Source organism: Schistocerca nitens, chromosome 4 (assembly GCF_023898315.1).
Source record: "Schistocerca nitens isolate TAMUIC-IGC-003100 chromosome 4, iqSchNite1.1, whole genome shotgun sequence".
Classification (NCBI taxonomy): Eukaryota; Metazoa; Arthropoda; class Insecta; order Orthoptera; family Acrididae; genus Schistocerca; species Schistocerca nitens.
The window spans coordinates 567,884,374-567,908,895 of NC_064617.1; the positions used below are offsets into that span (position 1 = coordinate 567,884,374).

General features: G+C 39.9%; 1 protein-coding gene and 1 non-coding gene across 2 annotated transcripts in view; both read left to right on the forward strand.

The window, feature by feature from the left end:
* Positions 1 to 640: 640 nt before the first annotated feature.
* Positions 641 to 715, forward strand: Trnal-caa (transfer RNA leucine (anticodon CAA)). Its single transcript has one exon. It is a non-coding gene; the product is annotated as a tRNA-Leu (tRNA).
* A 5,341-nt stretch (positions 716 to 6,056) lies between these two features.
* LOC126252433 (platelet binding protein GspB-like) overlaps positions 6,057 to 24,522 on the forward strand; it is a 105,621-nt gene continuing 87,155 nt past the window's right edge. Inside the window, exons 1-2 of the mRNA XM_049953325.1 lie at positions 6,057 to 6,136; positions 23,894 to 24,014. Of these exons, the coding sequence (XP_049809282.1) occupies positions 6,057 to 6,136; positions 23,894 to 24,014 (201 nt within the window). The remainder of the gene's footprint in view (positions 6,137 to 23,893; positions 24,015 to 24,522) is intronic.

Below are 24,522 nucleotides of genomic sequence, written 5' to 3' on the forward strand. Positions count from 1 at the left end.
GGTGAGAAAGTGATCTTAATGTGGTTTATTAAATAAAAATTTTTAGAAGTAAAGATTTTCAATGCCAAAATTGCAGTTTTCCTTTCACAATTCAGATTGGGTAACTAGTTTGTTACTATCTGCAACCATCTTCAGATCTGTAACACATGTAGTAAACATAGCCCAAGAAAATCATTCTACAATCAAGTAGTATACAAGGACAGTGTATAACACCTGAGCAGAAATAATGGGGAGCCAATGTAAAAGTGAAAATTTGACAAAGCCACTTAAGTGTAGTATAAACAGTGGTAATGATTGTATGGTAACATACTGTTCAAAATATGAAAAGACGGTGAATAAGCATTGGAAAGGATTGTTAGCTGTAGTCATACAAAAACATGCCTTCGTAATTACCAAAACAATAGTAGTACGTGAAACTTCCTGGCAGATTAAAACTGTGTGCCGGACCAAGACTCGAACTCGGGACCTTTGCCTTTCGCGGGCAAACATCCCCCAGGCTGTGGCTAAGCCATGTCTCTGCAATATCCTTTCTTTCAGGAGTGCTAGTTATGCAAGGTTCGCAGGAGAGCTTCTGTAAAGTTTGGAAGGTAGGAGACGAGGTACTGGCAGAAGTAAAGCTGTGAGGACGGGGCGTGAGTTGTGCTTGGGTAGCTCAGTTGGTAGAGCACTTGCCCGCAAAAGGCAAAGGTCCCGAGTTCGAGTCTCGGTCCGGCACACAGTTTTAATCTGCCAGGAAGTTTCATATCAGCGCACACTCTGCTGCAGATGAAAATCTCATTCTGGAAACAGTAGTACGTAGTTGAAAATCTTGTTGTGAGCAGGCCAGGTTGTAGACCTGTCAAAAGAATTGCAGACCAAAAATCGCAAAAAGATTATTGTTCCTTCAAATGGATTTTAAAATATAAGGATAATATTTGCATAAAGATTAAAAGGCAGAGATCGGTGTTACCTCGTGAACTGGCACCATGCTATTTGTAGGAAGCAGGTGCTATGTAATTACAAAATAAATTCAGGAATAAACTGAAGAAGCTTATGCTTAAGGCCAACGAATTTCAAAACCGTAAAAAACAGGGAAGTTGAAAACTGAAAGATGGGGAAGTGGCCTTACACAGCTAACTGGAAGCATGCAATCTTTAAAAGATGTCATATGAGAGTCAATTGACATAAACGTTGAAATACAGAGTAGCACTAAAAATATGAACCACATACAGTAATTTCACAGTTGACGGTCACATAGGAAATTGTCCAATTGCAGGAGTAAAAGTTTGATCGCAACTTCATTACTTACAATAGTATAACAGGGATTATGAGAGCAGTGTATGCAATGGTTCAAAAAAACTTTCAGCTGTTCTGTTGCTGCAAATGTAGAAGCCATAGTTTATAGAAATTTTATAATAAAGCTAAGTGATCAACAGTCATAAAATGAAAAGTGAATACCATACCCTAGCTTACGTAATGATCCTGCATGGCATGTGACATTACCTCCTTCATAAAATACGTACAAACTGAAGGATAATCAGAGAATGCTGTGTGCCACCAGTCTGAAAGGCACTTCAAAGCACAGAATTATACAAGGGCTCCTACTGGCCAACCGAAGTAGCCAAACCTTGACAGATGGCACAGGAGCACTTGTATTTACAAAGAGACATAACACACACTGTAGATCAAATAACAACTCATATGTGTGTGTGTGTGTGTGTGTGTGTGTGTGTGTGTGTGTGTGTGTGTGTGTGTGATATTCAACAATGAAATGTAAAATATTGGTTGAGGTGAGGTGACAGCAGCTGATGGTGACGAATACCACCTCGTGTGAAGCAGGAAGCAGCACTGAGGGCAGGCACAGCTAGATGGCAGATCGCGGCGGCGGCAGCAGTGTTGTAACTGCCTAGACTTGATCTTCGTATATCCATAATTCAAATGGACGATTTGGGATGTCGGCTAGTGTAATATATGTTAAAAAATCACGAAATTCCTCCAGCTGTATTAAGGTGTTGGTTTTATTGGTGACTAGTTTCGATGTTGTTACATAATCTTCAGGTGCATACTTGTTGACAGCAACCTTAATGTGTGTAACACTAGCAGTCAGTGGTGAGATAGGTGTTTTCCATGCGGAAGGCAGGTAGACGTGCAGTCGCAGATTAGCAACGGCTACTTTCCCTGTGACATTTCGTTGTAGATAGGAAAGAAATAATTCTTGCCGAATGCTTTTTGGTCATTCGAAACATTACCTGGGGCTTTCTTCACGCTGGAATAAATATCCAATTATTAGAGTGGTGTTCTTTGCACATAAAGTAATATTTCTACCCTTCAGTAATGTCTTGTACCATATATCTCATTAGTAATATGTGAGCCAAAGGATGTTTAGAGAGTAGTTGTGCCCCCTGTGCCTGTCTGGCCAATATAGTTACTGTCAGTCATTGCAGTTCATTTTGTGCGTACCCAGTTTATGAAACTTACTAGGCATTCGCTCTATCTGGTGCACGATTTGAGTGAGTTAGCAGTGTGCATACCAATCCCAACAGCCATTTTGCAAAAGCACTGTTCAGTTTTTTGTGACATGATTATTATAGGTCATAGCTGTAAATTTAACCCTCTCAATAAGATTACTGTTGACATGCAGGAGGGCCTTATTCTGGCCTAATATTTTTTCTTTCTTTTTGGAACAGTTCGTGACATCAGATGTTTTATAGCCATTGGTCACTGCAATTTAACGGTGGCAATTTCTGTCAGTTTCACAACACTGTTGTGAAGTAAGCCACTATAGACGATGAATCATGGAACGGAAATAAGACATTTTAATACTGCTGTTGGTGTGATGAGAGGGCATTAATAACATCATTATTACTTTAGGCGTATGTTAGACATTAAAATCACTTTGTCGTCTCATGTTCCTTTGCAGTATATGTATGATATAATTGTCAGTCTTTGTAAATGAAAGTGCTCCCATGCCATTTATCGCCTGTGTTTGCTATTTCAGTTGGCCGGTAGGAGCCCTTGCATAATTGGACACGTCTTGTCAGACTGGTAGTGTGCAGTGTTCTCATATTATCCTTGCAGTTTCTACATATTGTATAAAAATTAAATTATATGCCACACAGGATCATGCTTCAATAAGCTGGGGTTTGGTATTTTCCTCTTATTTTGTGCCTCACATAACTTCATTATAAAATTACTACAAACTGTATGGCTTGTATGTTTACAGTTGAGAGTTTTGGGGGCCATTGTGTATAATGTTCTCTTGATAATACGTGAATTCTAGTGCAAGTAATGAGCTTTTGATCCAACTTCTACTCAAGCAACTGGATGATTTCCTATATGACTTCCAACCTGCAAACTTACCCTGCCTTCCTTTTTTGCACTACACTGTACTTAGATGTTTCTATCAACTGACTCTTATGATTTATCTTTTACATATGGCACATTGCCAGTCTATATAAGGCGGCTTCCTTGTCTTAGTTTTAACTTCACTCCATGTTACTTTCATGATTTTGAAATTAATTGGCCTTAAGCATAAGCTGCTTCAATTTATTCATGAATTAATTGCAATTACATAGCATCTGCTTCCTACAGGTGGCATGTTGCCAGTTCAGGAGGTAACACACCTCTACCTTGTAATCTTTATGCTGTTCTTATCTTTACATATATTTTTTTAAATCCATTTGGATGAACACTAAGTTTTTGAGATTTCTGGTCTGCAGTTCTTTTGACAGGTCTACAATCGGGCTTGCTCATGGTGATGTTTTCAACCATGTACTGTTATTGCTTTAGTAATTATGAATGCATGTTGTTGCATGACTACAGCTAATGATGGTTTCCAATGCTTATTTACACCTTTCCATATTTTTGAACAGTATGTTACCTAATGAGCATAAACTTTGTTTATACTACAATGTTAAGCGACTGCCAAACTTTTCGATTTATGTATACAATTCGATCATTATTATTTTTGATCAAGTGTTGCACATTGTCTTTGTATACTACTCGATTGTCGAATAATTTTCTTAGTCTGTTTCCTACATGTAACAGATATGAAGATGGTTACAGATAGCAATCAAAACTAGTTATTCAACTGTAACTGTGATTGGAAAATTGTGGTCTAGGCATTAAGTTTTTACTTCCTATACAAAATTGTGTAAGCAGGGCTGAAGCCCTATAGACTACCATTCTTTGTGTAAATCAAAAATTAGTGATTTTTCTCTGCTTGAAAAGTAATACCAACAAAAGTAACTCGCTTTCATGTAATGGCATCAATGAATAATAAGTCTGACATATCCATTGACAGTCTTTGTATATCATAACTTAAAGGAACAAAAGTGCCTTTCCATGTTGCCGTGTTCAGCATCCATGCAGTTTTCACTCATTAGTAAGAATGTTTCACACATTATTTGCAGAATTGAATTACTTTGTTGTTTCTGTATATTTAAAGTACTTTTTAATGGAAAAGGCAGCACAGTTTATTCTAGAAAATTGTCTGTTTAAAGTGTGTAGTTAATATGTTGAAATCCGTATGTCATTCAGTAGCTCGTATTAAAAGATAATGTTATGATTCAAAAATGTTACCTTCAGCCCCTTCTGTAGTGATTAATAACTACACAAGTTCATACCATTGCCTATGGTGTCTTGTGCTGTAATTACAGCTGTAGATTTGTCACTGGCTGTATTCTAGAGATCGGAAGATAATAGAAGACTTTAATGTGCACTAGAATCCTTCTAAAATGTGTTTGTAGTGGATTCAAATGTAGGTATTGGTAGTAGATTCAAATGTAATAGTTGGAGAGACTGTTTTGTAATTGGAAAAACTTTAATCTCAAGACTTCACAAAAGTTCTTAACTTTACTGCACTGTTTAATTTTTGAAATTTGCCCACATAATAGCAAGCTTTGTTACGTGATATTCCAGAGATAAGATATTTTAAGCGAAGAATGTGATTATTACAAAGTGCTCTGTGTTCACTTGTCATTGAACACATGCAAATCCTAGCAAAAATTAAATCTGCCCGTAACATTCATTAAAATAAATACGGCCAGGCTGCAAGCAATGTGAATTGGCTCTTCAAAAGGTTACCACCTCTTTTCGCATCTTGTGTAGTATACTTCATTTACATCCAATGGGACAAAAAATTAACATGTTTGCACTTCAATACAGTGTAAATGAGTGAAAAGATAATAATTCAGTCTCCATAGCAGGTATTTGTGTCATCCTAGTTATCTTCTAATAAGATGGAACTTAAGAGAAGATTGCCAAGATGCACTGTTGCAGAATGTTATAACAGTTCATTCCAGAGACAAATGAAGAGGACTTCTTTCTCCCTCTTCCCTTTGTAGGTTAAATGCCATGAGGATTGGGGTGTAATTTTACTTCAGATTATTCTGATAATAGAAGGCAAAGGCACTGCCTCCAATTAAAGTGGTAGATCTTTTGCATCATTACTAAGAATATGTCCCTATGTCTCCATTGTTTTTGTGTTGATTTCGGCAGCTGTGTGTTGTCAGTACAGGCAGTACCAATTAATATTTATTACTGAGTCGTGCCACTTATTTGCTTGCAGACATTTGGCCAGAATATTACCACCATGCCTGGGAAAGAACACTGTACCATATTGTACATCCACTACTGTACAGTAGCTTTACAACTAGTGTCGGCTTTGTTGTGGAAGACTGAACAATTTGGTGGTAGTGTTGGTGTTCCTACCAATATTGTATAACTCACATTTATTCATGCCAAATATTATTTCATAAAGTACTCTGTGGATTCAATACAGGAACTCTGAGAATTAAACATTGTTGACCACCTCTTGATTATGTATTTCCTGAACTGACCATTTTCAAAATGTTAAATTAGATGTAACAAATGAAATTCCAATTTTTTTTAATTTTACTGTTTTGAGTCATTTTAGTAAAATTAAATCATCTCGAGGAATATCACTGTATCTTGCTTCTTGGTTCATTGAGATAGAATAGTGCAAAACGTTCCAGATTTCAGTTTCTTTCCTAGATCTTCTGACGGGAGGTTCCAGACCAACAACACCACTATTGCTTACACGCAAATCACCAACAATGGATCAGGGAGTGCAAGTCAACCAACTTGGATTGACACCAATCAAAAAGGACACAAAGGAACAGCAGAACAGAGATGGGTTAGTATAAAAACTACATAGTAAACGTGTAATAAATGTGATGCACTGTAGTTATTACACAGATAATTCTTCCTCCCCTCATGTAATTGAGGGTTGTGCTCAAATCATTGGTCAGACTGTAGTACAGCCATGATTTCATAAGCTTTTACCTCATTCAGTAGAGTATGTTCTGTAAAAGTTCAGTAAAACTTCAGTAAACCATGGAATTATATTTAAAGTAGCTTATATTAATTTTCACAAAGCCACACTGAATTATGTGAAGACGTTTCATAGTTGGCATTGTGGTTGTTGTGATCTTAAGAGTGAGCATACATTTCATGCTTCTCCCCACCCAGGTTGGTTCTGTGCATCCCTCTTCATCTAAGAATAACTACTTCAACGTACATGTATTTTAACCTGCTTATTGTATTCATGCTTTGGTCTTTCCCTTTGCTGACTAAGGATGTGGCCTGAGAATAATCCCTTTTTCAGTAGAGTTGTGCTTCAAATTTCTTTCTGCAGTGAGATTCATATCTCCACTTTACTCAACCTATCCATCTCATCTTCAGCATTCTTCTGTAGCACATTTTCAAAGCTTTTATTTTCTTGTCTGAAATTTCACTTACATGATAAAATATCCAGAAAGGATTTCCTAATTTTTAATTGTGTACTGGGTGTTATGAAATTGCTATATTTCATACAGTCTTTTTCTTGATAAAGCCAGTCATTTTATATTCTTTTTGCTGCAGCTGTCATTGATTTTGCTGTCAAATTACGTAGACTCACCTACTTTCTTTAGTTTCCCTAACTATCTTCCCCATAATTGGGTGCTTCAATTACATTACATTCTACTGCCTTTGTTTTACTCTTTTGTTGACTTTTGATCTCTTCCCAACAGACACTGTATTCCATTCTACTTGTCCTCAAAGTCTCTTGCATCTGGAAGAATTCCAGCATCATTGGCAAACTTCTAAGTTTGTTTCCCTTAACTTTAATTCCCTTTCCAAATTTGGTTTCCTTCACTGCTCAATTTAGTTACAGTAACATTGAAGATGAACTACAAACCTGTGTCACTCCCTTCTCAACCATTGCATCCCATATCCTAAACTCTTAAAACAGCAGTCTGCTTTTTGTAAAAGTTGTATGTAACCTTTTGCTCACTGTGTTTTAAGGTAGGGATTTAGTACATTGATGATTACTGTGATGTACATTCATGTGCAATCTCTTCCACGCTTCAATTTCTCTTGTGGTCTTCCTGCCACCTACAGCCACCAAATCTGCAGTGAAGAGAAATCCCTTGACCAGTATGCTGAAGATACTGCTGTTGATACGGCATAAGATCGCGTAAAGTTTAAATGGCCTTGGTGTGGCAGCTTTGCATGCATACCCAATCATGTAATGAGATTTTGTAAACACCTCTGTGGCAATGCCTCATTGTCATAGCTCTGTAGACGGCTATTTTTGCCTGCAACTGCATGAATTTGCAGCTGGAAGCTAACAGCACTCCTAGCTGTCTTGGAACTTCTTGACTACAGTACCTTCAGACATTCATTACCCTCCTGACTTACCTCAAAAAGAAATATTGTGTTGTGAACCAGCTGAAAAAGAACACACCCTATTAACTTACCTACTTACCAAACTACTGACAATGTCCAGAAATGAGAAACATTCTAGCCATAATCCACCCCACCTTCCCCAAAGTGATCCATTGCCCATCTTTCATATGAAACATCCTGATTCATCCTTACCAAACAGTCAATTTCTGACACATGGCTTGTATTCATGTGAAGACTTGGTCTGTTGACCTACTGAGCACATTCCTTGTCCCATCACTCAATACCAGGGGCCTTGTGAAAGCATTCGTTTACTGTAATAGATCTTAATTACCTTAGCAAATTCATTTGTGGATATTACCACCAGCCATGTCCACTGTAATAGCCACATGAGGCAAAGAGCAGAGTTGACTACTAGGTGAAACAACACACCACTGTCCACATCTTCCTCCAAACTTGTCTCCCATATCCCCCATTTCACCTCACCAATCTGCTCACAGATTCCTCTGCTCCCTGCCGCCGTTGGATAAGCAGCTGTAGCAGCAAGTCATATACTCCTAGCTCACTCATTTCTTACATAGTTTAATTCTTAATTTCTTTGAGTGTTTTTGGTACTTGCATTGTTTGATACATAAATTTCGGGCGTATTATAGTATTTGCGAGTTGTAGCATCGCGTTTTAGTACCTGAATAGTGTAAAATCGCGTAGTCTCCTTCCGCTGCCGAGCAGTGTGTCAGCAGTGCGTTAGTAGCAGCATTACTGCATTTACTAGGCAATCTTGTATTTTAATAACCGTTTAAATTTTGTCGATTTGTTTGCGCTCTCTGTAGATTAGTTCAGACGTTCTTTGCAAAACAGTTTTTAGCATGGATAGGGACTGCAACTGCTGTGTTCGGATGCAGGCTGAGTTGGCATCCCTTCGCTCCCAGCTTCAGGCAGTGTTGGCTTCGGTCACACAGCTTGAGGCTGTTGCCAATGGGCATCACTGTGGGGGTCCGGATGGGGGTTTGTCGGGGACGGCCAGCTCGTCCCACGCATCCCCCGATCGGACTAAGACTGTGGTTGCCCGGGATACTGCCCGCATTGAGGCTGATCCCTCACATGTGGTAGAGTGGGAGGTAGTCTCAAGGTGTGGCAGGGGGCGAAAGACATTCCGGTGGGCTGAACGGAAGGCCTCTCCAGTTTGTCTGACGAACCGGTTTCAGGTTCTGTCTCAGGCTGATACTGATCTTCGGCCTGACATGGCTGCTTGTCCTGTTCCAGAGGTTGCCCCTCAGTCTGCAAGATCCGGGCGGTCGCAGAGGGTGGGCTTACTGGTAGTTGGGAGCTCCAACGTCAGGCGCGTAATGGGGCCCCTTAGAGAAATGGCAGCAAGAGAGGGGAAGAAAACCAATGTGCACTCAGTGTGCATACCGGGGGGAGTCATTCCAGATGTGGAAAGGGTCCTTCCGGATGCCATGAAGGGTACAGGGTGCACCCGTCTGCAGGTGGTCGCTCATGTCGGCACCAATGATGTGTGTCGCTATGGATCGGAGGAAATGCTCTCTGGCTTCCGACGGCTATCTGATTTGGTGAAGACTGCCAGTCTCGCTAGCGGGATGAAAGCAGAGCTCACCATCTGCAGCATCGTCGACAGGACTGACTGCGGACCTTTGGTACAGAGCAGAGTGGAGGGTCTGAATCAGAGGCTGAGACGGTTCTGCGACAGTGTGGGCTGCAGATTCCTCGACTTGCGCCATAGGGTTTCGGGTTCCGCTGGATAGGTCAGGAGTCCACTACACGCAGCAAGCGGCTACACGGGTAGCAGGGGTTGTGTGGCGTGGACTGGGCGGTTTTTTAGGTTAGATGGCCTCGGGCAAGTACAGAAAGGGCAACAGCCTCAAAGGGTGCGGAGCAAAGTCAGGACATGCGGGGACCAAGCAGCAATCGGTATTGTAATTGTAAACTGTCGAAGCTGCGTTGGTAAAGTACCGGAACTTCAAGCGCTGATAGAAAGCACCGAAGCTGAAATCGTTATAGGTACAGAGAGCTGGCTTAAGCCAGAGATAAATTCTGCCGAAATTTTTACAGAGGTACAGACGGTGTTTAGGAAGGATAGATTGCATGCAACCGGTGGTGGAGTGTTTGTCGCTGTTAGTAGTAGTTTATCCTGTAGTGAAGTAGAAGTGGATAGTTCCTGTGAATTATTATGGGTGGAGGTTACACTCAACAACCGAGCTGGGTTAATAATTGGCTCCTTTTACCGACCTCCCGACTCAGCAGCGATAGTGGCAGAACAACTGAGAGAAAATTTGGAATACATTTCGCATAAATTTCCTCAGCATGTTAGTCTTAGGTGGAGATTTCAATTTACCAGATATAGACTGGGACACTCAGATGTTTAGGACGGGTGGTAGGGACAGAGCATCGAGTGACATTATACTGAGTGCACTATCCGAAAATTACCTCGAGCAATTAAACAGAGAACCGACTCGTGGAGATAACATCTTGGACCTACTGATAACAAACAGACCCGAACTTCTCGACTCTGTAAGTGCAGAACAGGGAATCAGTGATCATAAGGCCGTTGTAGCATCCCTGAATATGGAAGTTAATAGGAATATAAAAAAAGGGAGGAAGGTTTATCTGTTTAGCAAGAGTAATAGAAGGCAGATTTCAGACCACCTAACAGATCAAAACGAAAATTTCTGTTCCGACACTGATAATGTTGAGTGTTTATGGAAAAAGTTCAAGGCAATCGTAAAATGCGTTTTAGACAGGTACGTGCCGAGTAAAACTGTGAGGGACGGGAAAAACCCACCGTGGTACAACAACAAAGTTAGGAAACTACTGCGAAAGCAAAGAGAGCTTCACTCCAAGTTTAAACGCAGCCAAAACCTCTCAGACAAACAGAAGCTAAGCGATGTCAAAGTTAGCGTAAGGAGGGCTATGCGAGAAGCGTTCAGTGAATTCGAAAGTAAAATTCTATGTACAGACTTGACAGAAAATCCTAGGAAGTTCTGGTCTTACGTTAAATCAGTAAGTGGCTCGAAACAGCATATCCAGACACTCCGGGATGATGATGGCATTGAAACAGAGGATGACACGCGTAAAGCTGAAATACTAAACACCTTTTTCCAAAGCTGTTTCACAGAGGAAGACCGCACTGCAGTTCCTTCTCTAAATCCTCGCACAAACGAAAAAATGGCTGACATCGAAATAAGTGTCCAAGGAATAGAAAAGCAACTGGAATCACTCAACAGAGGAAAGTCCACTGGACCTGACGGGATACCAATTCGATTCTACACAGAGTACGCGAAAGAACTTGCCCCCCTTCTAACAGCCGTGTACCGCAAGTCTCTAGAGGAACGGAGGGTTCCAAATGATTGGAAAAGAGCACAGGTAGTCCCAGTCTTCAAGAAGGGTCGTCGAGCAGATGCGCGAAACTATAGACCTATATCTCTGACGTCGATCTGTTGTAGAATTTTAGAACATGTTTTTTGCTCGAGTATCATGTCGTGTTTGGAAACCCAGAATCTACTATGTAGGAATCAACATGGATTCCGGAAACAGCGATCGTGTGAGACCCAACTCGCGTTATTTGTTCATGAGACCCAGAAAATATTAGATACAGGCTCCCAGGTAGATGCTATTTCTCTTGACTTCCGGAAGGCGTTCGATACAGTTCCGCACTGTCGCCTGATAAACAAAGTAAGAGCCTACGGAATATCAGACCAGCTGTGTGGCTGGATTGAAGATTTTTTAGCAAACAGAACACAGCATGTTGTTATCAATGGAGAGACGTCTACAGACGTTAAGGTAACCTCTGGCGTGCCACAGGGAAGTGTTATGGGACCATTGCTTTTCACAATATATATAAATGACCTAGTAGATAGTGTCGGAAGTTCCATGCGGCTTTTCGCGGATGATGCTGTAGTATACAGAGAAGTTGCAGCATTAGAAAATTGTAGCGAAATGCAGGAAGATCTGCAGCGGATAGGCACTTGGTGCAGGGAGTGGCAACTGTCCCTTAACATAGACAAATGTAATGTATTGCGAATTCATAGAAAGAAGGATCCTTTATTGTATGATTATATGATAGCGGAACAAACACTGGTAGCAGTTACTTCTGTAAAATATCTGGGAGTATGCGTGCGGAACGATTTGAAGTGGAATGATCATATAAAATTAATTGTTGGTAAGGCGGGTACCAGGTTGAGATTCATTGGGAGAGTGCTTAGAAAATGTAGTCCATCAACAAAGGAGGTGGCTTACAAAACACTCGTTCGACCTATACTTGAGTATTGCTCATCAGTGTGGGATCCGTACCAGATCGGGTTGACGGAGGAGATAGAGAAGATCCAAAGAAGAGCGGCGCGTTTCGTCACAGGGTTATTTGGTAACCGTGATAGCGTTACGGAGATGTTTAATAAACTCAAGTGGCAGACTCTGCAAGAGAGGCGCTCTGCATCGCGGTGTAGCTTGCTCGCCAGGTTTCGAGAGGGTGCGTTTCTGGATGAGGTATCGAGTATATTGCTTCCCCCTACTTATACCTCCCGAGGAGATCACGAATGTAAAATTAGAGAGATTAGAGCGCGCACGGAGGCTTTCCGACAGTCGTTCTTCCCACGAACCATACGCGACTGGAACAGGAAAGGGAGGTAATGACAGTGGCACGTAAAGTGCCCTCCGCCACACACCGTTGGGTGACTTGCGGAGTATGAATGTAGATGTAGATGTAGTATCTCTCTTCCTGCTTTGTGTTCCCCTCCAAGTTAACTTGTCCAGTTTTTGGCCCGCACAACTGCTGAGGCCTGCAAGAAGTGAGTTTAACTGTGCAGCATCTGTATGTTATTTCTTTACTGCCTTTCCACCCCCAGCTTTGCATTTTATAACCATGTTTAGACTCCATTGATTTAAATGAGCGTTACTGTCATATCCGTAAATATTGGCCATTCAGCTTGGGACATCCTGTATTTCAAATAATGATATAATGGTGGTTGCTATTCAGCAACTAAAGCAGCTGCATTCATGTTCTTAAACTGTAATTATCTCTGTTAAAAGCAATACAACTACTGCCAAAGACAGGTAAGAGCATGATGGATTATGAAGTACATTAGCATGGGTGGGAAGAGTTTAAGATCTGAGCTTGGTTATGGATGCAGTTTTTCAGTGATTCCTACATACATTGAAATCTGTGCACAGTGCGCTTCTAGGACAACATTGCTTATGAAAATTTGTAAAATATGAAAATTACCAAACTCTTGTACTCAAGCTCATATGCAGTCTGTTAAATATAATTTACAATCAGAGAGGAAAACCGATAACATCGGTGTGGATTAAGTAACTATTCAGAACTTACGAGCCATTTTGCACTGTGATTGGATCTAGGTAATATACTTAAAAAATATGTAGGAGCTACTGTATGGTCAACATTAATTGGTGATTTTTAATTGGTAACTCCAAAGGTGTTAGTGATCTACTCTGGTTTTAAGCAAGGGTATTCGCTTGGCTGCAAGTATAATCTCTTGCATAACTACATATAGAAAATTATTGTGTGATTTTACATCAGATCTTAGACAAAACTAAAATGTAATATGTCAAACAACTGATAATCTCACTCCCTGTGCCTACTCAGTTATTGGTGCACATACCAAGCATTATACTTCTTACTCCACTTGTTAAGGCAAGATGTATCATTTCACCAAGTCTGGGCATGTGTGAAATTTATGGAAGTTTTTGTAAAAATGTCTTCATTAGAAATCGTCATGTAATTCCTTTTTACCTACAGCGTTCACATACATGTATTAAAAATACGTCCAAAGATAAGTTTTCTGATGTCCACCAGAAATTTGCTATAAACTTTGTTATTGTCTTCAGTCCTGAGACTGGTTTGATGCAGCTCTCCATGCTACTCTATCCTGTGCAAGCTTCATCTCCCAGTACTTACTGCAACTTACATCCTTCTGAATCTGCTTAGTGTATTCATCTCTTGGTCTCCCTCTACAATTTTTATCCTTCACACTGCCCTCCAATGCTAAATTTGTGATCACTTGATGCCTCAAAACATGTCCTACCAACCGGTCCCTTCTTCTTGTCAAGTTGTGCCACAAACTTCTCTTCTCCCCAATTCTATTCAATACCTCCTCATTAGTTACGTGATGTACCCATCTAATCTTCAGCATTCTTCTGTAGCACCACATTTCGAAAGCTTCTATTCCCTTCTTGTCCAAACTATTTATCGTCCATGTTTCACTTCCATACATGGCTACACTCCATACAAATACTTTCAGAAACGACTTCCTGACACTTAAATCTATACTCTGTTAACAAATTTCTCTTCTTAAGAAATGCTTTCCTTGCCATTGCCAGTCTACATTTTATATCCTCTCTACTTCGACCATCATCAGTTATTTTGCTCCCCAAATAGCAAAACTCCTTTACTACTTTGTGTCTCATTTCCTTATCTGATTCCCTCAGCATCACCCGACTTAATTCGACTACATTCCATTATCCTCGTTTTGCTTTTGTTGGTGTTCATCTTACATCCTCCTTTCAAGACACTATCCATTCCATTCAACTGCTCTTCCAAGTCCTGTGCTGTCTCTGACAGAATTACGATGACATCGGCGAACCTCAATGTTTTTATTTCTTCTCCATGGACTTTAATGCCTACTCTGAATTTTTCTTTTGTTTCCTTTACTGCTTGTTCAATATACAGATTGAATAACATCGGGGAGAGGCTACAACCCTGTCTCACTCCCTTCCCAACTGCTTCTTCCATTTCATGCCCCTCAACTCTAATAACTGCCATCCGGTTTCTGTACAAATTGTAAATAGCCTTTCACTCCCTGTATTTTACTCCGGCCACCTTCAGAATTTGAAGGAGAATATTCCAGTCAACCTTGTCAAAAGCTTTCTCCAAGTCCACAAATCGTAGAAATGTAGGTTTGCCTTTCCTTAATCTATCTTTGAAGATAGTCATGGGTTCAGTATTGCCTCATATGTTCAAACATTTCTGCTGAATCCAAACTGATCTTCGCCGAGGTCGGCTTCTACCAGTTTTTCCATTCATCTGTAAAGAATTCGCGTTAGTATTTTGCAGCTGTGACTTATTAAGCTGATAGTTCGGTAATTTTCACATCTGTCAACGCCTGCTTTCTTTGGGATTGGAATTATTATATTCTTCTTGAAGTCTCGAGGGTATCTTGCCTGTCTCATACATCTTGCTCACCAGATGGTAGACTTTTGTCAGGACTGGCTCTCCCAAGGCTGTCAGTAGTTCCAATGGAATGTTGTCTACTCCCGGGGCCCTGTTTCGACACAGGTCTTTCAGTGCTCTGTCAAACTCTTCACGCAGTATCATATCTCCCATTTCATCTTCATCTACATCCTCTTCCATTTCCATAATATTGTCCTCAAGTACATCGCCCTTGTATAGACCCTCTATATACTCCTTCCACCTTTCTACTTTCCCTTCTTTGCTTAGAACTGGGTTTCCATCTGAGCTCTTGATATTCATACAAGTGGCTCTTTTCTCCAAAGGTCTCTTTAATTTTCCTGTAGGCAGTAACTATCTTACCCCTAGTGAGTTAAGCCTCTACATCCTTAAATTTGTCCTCTAGCCATCCCTGCTTAGCCATTTTGCACTTCCTGTCGATCTCATTTTTGAGACGTTTGTATTCCCTTTTGCCTGCTTCATTTACTGCGTTTTTATATTTTCTCTTTTCATCAATTAAATTTAATATTTCTTCTGTTACCCAAGGAGTTCTACTAGCCGTTGTCTTTATACCTACTTGATTCTCTGCTGCCTTCACTACTTCATCCCTCAGAGCTATCCATTCTTCTTCTACTGTATTTCTTTCCCCCATTCCTGTCAATTGTTCCCTTATGCTCTCCCTGAAACTCTCTACAACCTTTGGTTTAGTCAGCTTATCCAGGTCCCATCTCCTTAAATTCCCACCTTTTTGCAGTTTCTTCAGTTTTAATCTACAGTTCATAACCGATAGATTGTGGTCAGTCCACATCTGCCCCTGGAAATGCCTTACAATTTAAAACCTGGTTCCTAAATCTCTGTCTTACCATTATATAATCTATCTGATACCTTCTAGTATCTCCAGGATTCTTCCATGTATAAAACGTTCTTTTATGATTCTTGAACCAAGTGTTAGCTATGATTAAATTATGCTCTGTGCAAAATTCTACCAGATGGCTTCCTCTTTAATTTCCCTCCCCCAATCCATATTCACCCACTATGTTTCCTTCTCTCCCTTTTCCTACTCTCGAATTCCAGTCACCCGTGACTATTAAATTTTTGTCTCCCTTCACTACCTGAATATTCATCTCATCATACAATTCATCAATTTCTTCATCTGCAGAGCTAGTTGGCATGTAAACTTGTACTACTGTAGTAGGCATGGGCTTCGTGTCTATCTTGGCCACAATAATGTGTTCACTATGCTGTTGGTAGTAGCTTACCCGCACTTCTATTTTTTATTAATTATTAAACCTACTCCTGCATTGCCTCTATTTGACTTTGTATTTATAACCCTGTATTCGCCTGACCAAAAGTCTTGTTCCTCCTGCCACCGAATTTCACTAATTCCCACTATATCTAACCTCAACCTATCCATTTCCCTTTTTAAATTTTCTAACCTATCTGCCCGATTAAGGGATCTGACATTCCACGCTCCGATCCGTAGAACGCCAGTTTTCTTTCTCCTGATAACGACGTCCTCTTGAGTAGTCCCCGCCCGGAGATCCGAATGGGGACTATTTTACCTCCGGAATATTTTACCCAAGAGGACGCCATCATCATTTAGTCATACAGTAAAGCTGCATGCCCCCAGGAAAGAGTGGCTGTAGTTTCCCCTTGCTTTCAGCCGTTCGCAGTACTAGCACAGCAAGGCCGTTTTGGTTAGTATTGCAAGGCCAGATCACATCCAGACTGTTGCCCCTGCAACTACTGATAAGGCTGCTGCCCCTCTTCAGGAACCACACGTTTGTCTGGCCTCTCAACAGATATCCCTCTGTGGTTGCACCTACGGTACGGCCATCTGTATCGCTGAGGCACGCAAGCGTCCCCACCAACAGCAAGGTCCATGGTTCATGGGGGTGTTGATATAAATACAAAAGAAAAAAAACAAACAATATTCCTGCACACCTACAGTGATTTAAAGTAACTATGCCATATTCATCCCAGTGAAATTTTCTTTAGACAGTTGATAAATGTCCGTCACTAATTATCTCATTAGGGTTGGTGATCTCAACAATACATGTTAGTGTGACATTCTCCTTTGCTAAAAATCTTACATTAAATGAATCTGACAACACTAATCTATGTGTAATAAGTAACATTATAATAAGTGAATTAGTTAAAATAGACATAATCTGTAGAGCTGCTTGGCAGTTGACTAAAGGATACACCCAAACACACTAATTATTGCATCTATTCATGGTTAATGGTAGCTCCACCTACATGGAAAATAAACATAGCAGCTGGTAACACAATGTGAATAAAACATATTGATGTGTCTTTAACATTCTATTATTGCCTGGTAGTGAGTGTGGAGTGACAGTCACTTTACCACAATATTTCGACAGGTAATCATTCAGCCATGTCCAGATGAGATCACACTGCCAATGGAATGTAGCATTGGGTGAATGAGAATATTTTATCCCTGGCAGTTACCTGTTGAACACTAATAATTTTGGATGAATAAACAATTATATCTAACATTTTTGCAAGTGGGAGCTGTGCTGCTCACAGGGCAGAGGATACTGCACAAGAAATAATAGCGAAGTGGCCAGTCAGGTAGTTAGAGAAGTGTGGGCAGATAATCAATATAGATCTTGAGTAATCTATGAAAGCAAATATGTTCATAGTGGACATGTAGGCCTTCTGTGGAAGCAGTTCATGTGGAAGTGGTTTCTGTGATAATGGAGACAATGTTGCTTATTCACAGGTTGGTGTACACTTAAGTTGGGTCTGTATCTTAAACCAGTACTCTAACCAAATCTTAACATTCGCAGGGGCTCCTCCCAACGGAGCTTTCAAGGCGCACATCATGGTCAGTCAGATGGCTTAAATATTTGACTATCTAGTTCACTAGTGAAGTGTTCGTTGATGTGACAGGCAAACCTTTCGCTCCAATTGGCATGCTCCTGATTTTTACAACAGACTCTTTAGACTATCGCTGTGTGTTGTGCCCAGGGTGGCCTTTCAGTTTTGGGTCACCATCTTTACCCCCACGTGGCATTTACCTTCCTGTTATAATGGTTTTTATGACTTCCTTCTATTTTTCCCATCACAAGAGAACATGCTAAAGGTTGTTTTGGCTTTTCACCTTTTTCCTTTAAGAAAAATTTTGTTCCCTTTTTAAAAGCAGTTGATTTATCCACTACTGGCTTGCTAGGCCTATCGCAGCTTCACCAGAGCCCTGTTAGCCGTCACGTTTCAGTGTTCCCATAGGGCCTTCCCAGCTACCGTAGCGGTCCTGGGGCACACGAAGTCCCCGCTGTACATCGCCCCTATAGGCAGTATGGTGGAAAGACAGAACACGATGGAGAGGCTTGTGTTCCCGACAGACCCAGCCAGTGGCTGGAAACTGTCCAAGATGATGGATGGAAAAATTTTGTTAATTTCATGCACTTTCAGGGCAGAGGGGCTAAATCAGTGATTTACACACACACACACACACACACACACACACACACACACACACACACACACACACACACCTGGGCAGCCTGGACTGGAATTCTGTGTCATATTTACGATGAGTAGCAATCTGTCCTTCACTTCAATTGTTGATGTATTAAGTTTGTCTTTAAAGCATTTTACTTGGCATATTGCTGTTAATAGTATTTACAGTGACCACAAAGTATTCCACTATTACAATTATGAAAGGAATTTTGACTCGAGGCTGAAATCGTGAACTTAAAAATATCTTCTGTATATAGTATGAATGGATAGTATGAATGGATTATATTGCATATGCACCTAGCAATAAAACACAGTCCAGAAATAGTGACTTGCTTTCACAACAGAATTTCATGAACTTACCACAAAAAGTACTAGACTTAATCGTAATTTTTGATGACAAATAGTTAATGGCATTAAAAATAAGAACCAAGCTCTCAGAACTATCACTGCAGTGGTATTCCACAGGTCTTTAAATAAATTTATGGGTAATGTTGCTAGTTAGTGGCAGTGAATTGAATTAGTTGAGTTGATTGTTTGTGGGTTCATAAAACATCCTCAGTAACATGGCATTGCCTTTTTTGTGCAGTTTTGCTTATTTAAGATTATTAGCCCATAGGTTAAAAATTTTTTAATGATTCAAATAATGATCAGGTAAATCTTAAGATACCCTGTAGGTTTCTTAGTCATTCTTACTCATTCTTGTTAACCATTGTCAGTACATTTGCCTCAAAGGCTGGAAACTTGGTGCTACAGTACCAGTATTTTATCGCAATGAGTATTCATGTATTTGTTGTAGTGTTGTTGCATTTAAAGTAGTACATTCAATTTAGTTTCTTTTTCCAGGACTATCCAGAACTCTAGACTTCAGATTGGAATTGAAAGGTAAGACTTTAAATTGTTTAATGTGCATGAGTTTATGTGCCAACAAAGTATGAATGTATTGAGATCTGCTGCATGTAAAATTGATCCAGAGGAGGACAGTAGTCGGTGTATTTAAAAAATTTTTATGCCACATGCTAAAATCACATTAATTTTTCCCTTTGACAAGACCAGTTTGTATACTGTGTAGCAGAAGGAACTTCATAGCTTTTGAAGTTACAACTGAAAATACGGAGCTCATGAACTGATTGTTTAACCAGTCTTAAGTTTCACAGTGTGAAAGCATACACAAGGCTGCAACTTCATTATGTGCACCCCTAAAGGTGATGTGCAGGATGGAATACAAACGGCAGGTTCTCACAACCTGATCAGTTCAGTCAGAAACTTTCATTGGTGGACACGTAAAATCAATCTAAGCGAGGCTCGCCAGCCTTGCTTCACTCTATCATAGTGGCCTAAGAGTGCTCACCTAAAGGCACCACTCAACTGGAAAACTGGAAAGTGCCATAGTAGACACTCAGGGTCTCAAACTACTGGCTTCAGAAACTTTTGGGCACTGCCTCTGCTACAGAGAGCTCACACTAAGACTCACCCATGAGTGCTGTTGGCCAACCCTTCCATTTTTTGCGAACACTCAAAATGCTTCACAAAATTAAACATTTAGGCTTTCAGCCAGAGAGCAGAATGCAAGCATTTTCATAAAAGTTTCTTGTTCCCCACTTGCAGCTTTCTCATAAGGTTTCTTATTGCTTGAACTTCAGTAAGTTTCTCTATAACAGGTGTTAGAGAAACAGGCTGTTAAGACGTAAACTACTCCACCTTGAAGTCCTGCTGACTACGAAAACCACCCATTTAAGAGCCCAGTCCATCACCATAAGGGCAAACTATATGCCATTCCCCCTGTGTCTATAAACTGGATGTGGCTACCGTGATAGGGGACAGGGCTGATACATAAGTGCAGCTAGGAAATAAGGATATTCATTATAAAATACCGTATTTGACAGAGTAAAAGACAACCGTGAGTATGAGACAACCCCTCATAGGAGGCTCCTTGAGAATTTATTTTTTAACATACTCATACTAATAAAGTTTACAAACTTTTATTGATGTATCTGCCTGAAGTTACCATTACACGTATTCTGAACTTGTGCTATTTATTGGTTTTCTGAAGAAGAGAAATTTGTTAACATAGAGTATAGATTTAAGTGTCAGGAAGTCGTTTCTGAAAGTATTTGTATGGAGTGTAGCCATGTATGGAAGTGAAACATGGACGATAACTAGTTTGGACAAGAAGAGAATAGAAGTTTTCGAAATGTGGTGCTACAGAAGAATGCTGAAGATAAGGTGGGTAGATCATGTAACTAATGAGGAGGTATTGAATAGGATTGTGGAGAAGAGAAGTTTGTGGCACAACTTGACTAGAAGAAGGGATCGGTTGGTACAACATGTTTTGAGGCATCAAGGGATCACAAATTTAGCATTGGAGGGCAGCGTGGAGGGTAAAAATCGTAGAGGGAGACAGAGATGAATACACTAAGCAGATTCAGAAGGATGTAGGTTGCAGTAGGTACTGGGAGATGAAGCTTGCACAGGATAGAGTAGCATGGAGAGCTGCATCAAACCAGTCTCAGGACTGAAGACCACAACAACAACATTTTGATAATATAAAAAGAAATAAAATACATTAAAAGAAATAGTTAACATTAATTTTTATTTTCACTGCCTCTTTCGTTTAGCCTGTCATCTCTGGCACCACTATTTTTAAACGTAGTCATCTGAATGGGACACTTCGAAACTTGTACCTTCATTGTTAGAGATTTGGCTGTTTTTAGAATAAACATTGTAATTTCATATTTTTACATAATGGGTTTCACTTCTGTACTGTCAAGACGGTTACAGTATCCTTAGCTACAAAAACATTGTCTGCCTACTGCTGTTTCAATGGCTGTGTAGAAGCAGCAGCTGACACATCCCCTATTGTTCACACCATACTTCATGGTGTCTACAACATTGCTTTACGAAACACGTAAGTAAACGACTGGCTCCAGTCCACACTTATATCATTTGCTGCAGAAATTTGTGCTATTGTCAAGTATTAGGCCAACTTTTAAGTCAACTGGAGTTAGAGTACAAATGGATTCAGGCAAACTGCAGTTTTAATGTGACAGCTGTTCATAAAAAGCCAAAGTATGCCATATAATTCCCATGATTAGCAGCAAGACAAAATTTGCTGCCTACCCAACATTCCCCTTCCCACACTCACAGTTAGCAGCTAAACTCTCTGTAGTGCTCTGCAATAGTGAAACATGGATGGCTCTATCTTGTAGAGTGCAGATAAGTAACAGCAGCAACTAATCGTACATGAAAGATCGCAATCACTACTAAGTCCAGTTCTTGAACTTTCACTTGTTCTGCGTTCTAGTGCTGTCTGTTGGTCCTATCTCCAAAACAGGTCTTCCTGCTTTAATTTATTCTTGCGATAACAATTGCTGTCAGTTTAATGTGATTTTTTGGCCAGGCATTTAATTCCGGATTAATTTTCGTTCTCATTTCGTCTGAATGATGCCATTTTGTTCTAAAGTTAAAAGCTGGCAATTTTTTCCCAATATTCCAATAAATGAACAGCAACTGAATTTTCATTTGCAATGCACATTATAACTCGGTAGTTCCTCATAAACAAATAAAATACTGAGTTGGGTTCAGAAGTATGTAATGGATTTCGAAGGACAAGATCTTCGCCTTTGAATGTTACCTTCACTTAAAAGGAAGCATAAATGTAGGTGTGCGGTATCCATAGGTGTTACAGAACTTATATTGCAAAGCTATTTAGATCCAACAAAAGTTTAAGTTGATAGAATTTCATGTTATTTCCTCCTCTGTTTTAAAAAATTGTCAGTTTAAGCAGAGCATTAGATTGTTGGATATGCGAGAAACTAGGAACTAGCCACTACATCTGTTGCACAAGTTAAATGTCAGGTGATTGATTGAACTGTGTCAATTATGTGTCAATAATGTGTCAAGTACTTCTGCATATCAGGAAATGTCGAGCCTATTCAAACGGGGGTATCTATGCTAAGCTCTACATATCAGAATTCTTCAAAATAAATTTGTACGAAACCTCAGTAGCCAAAGTGTCACCTCTAAGTGTAAGACAACACCTATGTTAATCTAGTAAACAGTATACAAACGTTTACCTCAGCAGCAACAGTTTAATCTGAGAATGATTATCCTATACACAGATTTGGGAAAAACCTTACTGTGTAATCGATAAATGTGGTAACACAAAATGCTCTGTGTATGCCGTGGAATAGTTGGGAGGAAAGACAGAATTCATTGCATAAAGAAATACAGTTGTCAGTAGTGATAAGAGTGCATTTCATGTTGGCCTTATGCTTAGGTAGAACTGTTCCTGACAAGAAAAATTTACTGTTATGTATTAAATTTTGGACACTGGTTCATTGAAGCAGGACTCTCCCGGCCATCCAGAGAACATAAACAAAAAATTTAGTTTGTCAGAACTAAAATTCAGAAATTTGCACAGTGTTACCCACATTCAAAGTGGGTTTATGGCTGTCACACAATTGAGGATGCCATTCAGTCTGTGACTGCATCCCTACAAAATAGTTATCATGCAGATGCTGTGAGAGCCCACAATTCAGAAAATACTCTTCACTAAACGGATGTTATATCTAGTGAAGTGCGTTTTCACTTCCGGCACATTAGAGGCTAAACTTCAGATACTGGCCTCAATAAACTTTGGCAACTCCTCTGAAAAGCAACATGTGACTATAAGTGGCAGTGCACTGTCTTAAAATTTAGCATGTTTAATCCATAAGAGGAGTGTTACTGTTAAAGTGAACAGTGATTATGATGATGTCATACAGAAATGAAGTCAGGTGATCTGGAGATCATAATTGAACACTTCAAATAATGAGCATGGTAACTCTATGAAGCCGAGAACATGTAATTTCGAAAAGCAAAGACGTGTGAATGACATGGGCTGACACTTGGAAGAAAGTTGTCACTGCCTCCCCAGTATACTAAAGATTATGAATAACTACAGAAAGGATATGTTAGTGTATCAGTATTAAAGATGGTCATTCGAGCAATGTTAAGTTTGAAACATAATGCAAAATGGCTGTCTATTTCTCACAAAGCTGAAGATCATCTTCTTAGTTTGTTAATTTGTCAGTTTCTCACTTGGGGCTTCTTTCTGGTGCTCACTGTATTTGTTTCTTAAACTGTAGCTCAGTTTGCTATAGAGGTGTATCAGCATTCAAATGACAGAGGAGGGTGCAGTGATACCACTAAAGTTATTTGGGGGGTAAACTAATTTCATTTAACTTTAAGCTATGGTTCTAATACAGCAAACAGCTTTGGCATGCATATTCAGTTCTGAACATATGCTGCTGCTGCTGCAACCACAGTCTAGTGGGAATTATATTTTAAAATAATTGTTCATCAGTATTAAGACATTCAGAGGCTTTGTAGTAGCAATAAGTAGTTAAACAAGCGGATGATCTTGTAAAACCTCTCTAGTGTTCTGAAAGCTAAATATAAATTTTATGCTGTTGTTACAGTGAAGTGAAATTAATTTGCATTTGGTATTTGGAATAATTCAGTCACATTGCAATTAACTCCTTCATTTTAAATATTTTTCAGGCCAATGAGGACACTGCCAAATCAACAATACAGTCAGCAGTACAGCCAACAGTACAGTCAGCAGAGAGATCGTGAAGTGGGTCATGAAAGAAGTCGTGATGCTGTCCAGAGGAATCAACAGGTTTGTCTTTATACTTGATTTATTCAGAAGTAAATCGTAGCTTAGTAACATTTTCTGTCGGGGGAGGGAGTGGCTGTGCTAGATTGTGCTGTTGTCGGTATATTACCTTTGTTTCACTAATATTTAGTGGTGGCCTGACTGAATAACTGTTAATGGCTCCCAACTTGGACAAGTACAAGCTGAATGTGTTCTCTGAAGCTGTGTTGGGTGACATTGACAGTTACCTCCACAGGTGGGAGCGGTGCCTGCGAAGGGGTGAGGCGGATGGGGAAGGGGACAGCTACCCCTCATGAGAATTCATTTAGTTTACAAATATGGAAATCTAACTGCAGAGCCCAGATTTTTTACAAAATTTTTTAAAATGACATGAAAATAACAAAATTGTGCAAAAGGTATAAAACTTGTGGAAAGGAAGTTACAAAAGTAGAGCACTGAAAAACTTCATGCATTTTTAATTACAACCTCCTATAGAGGATAAATAATTTGGAATGCCTTTGGTTTTTCTCTA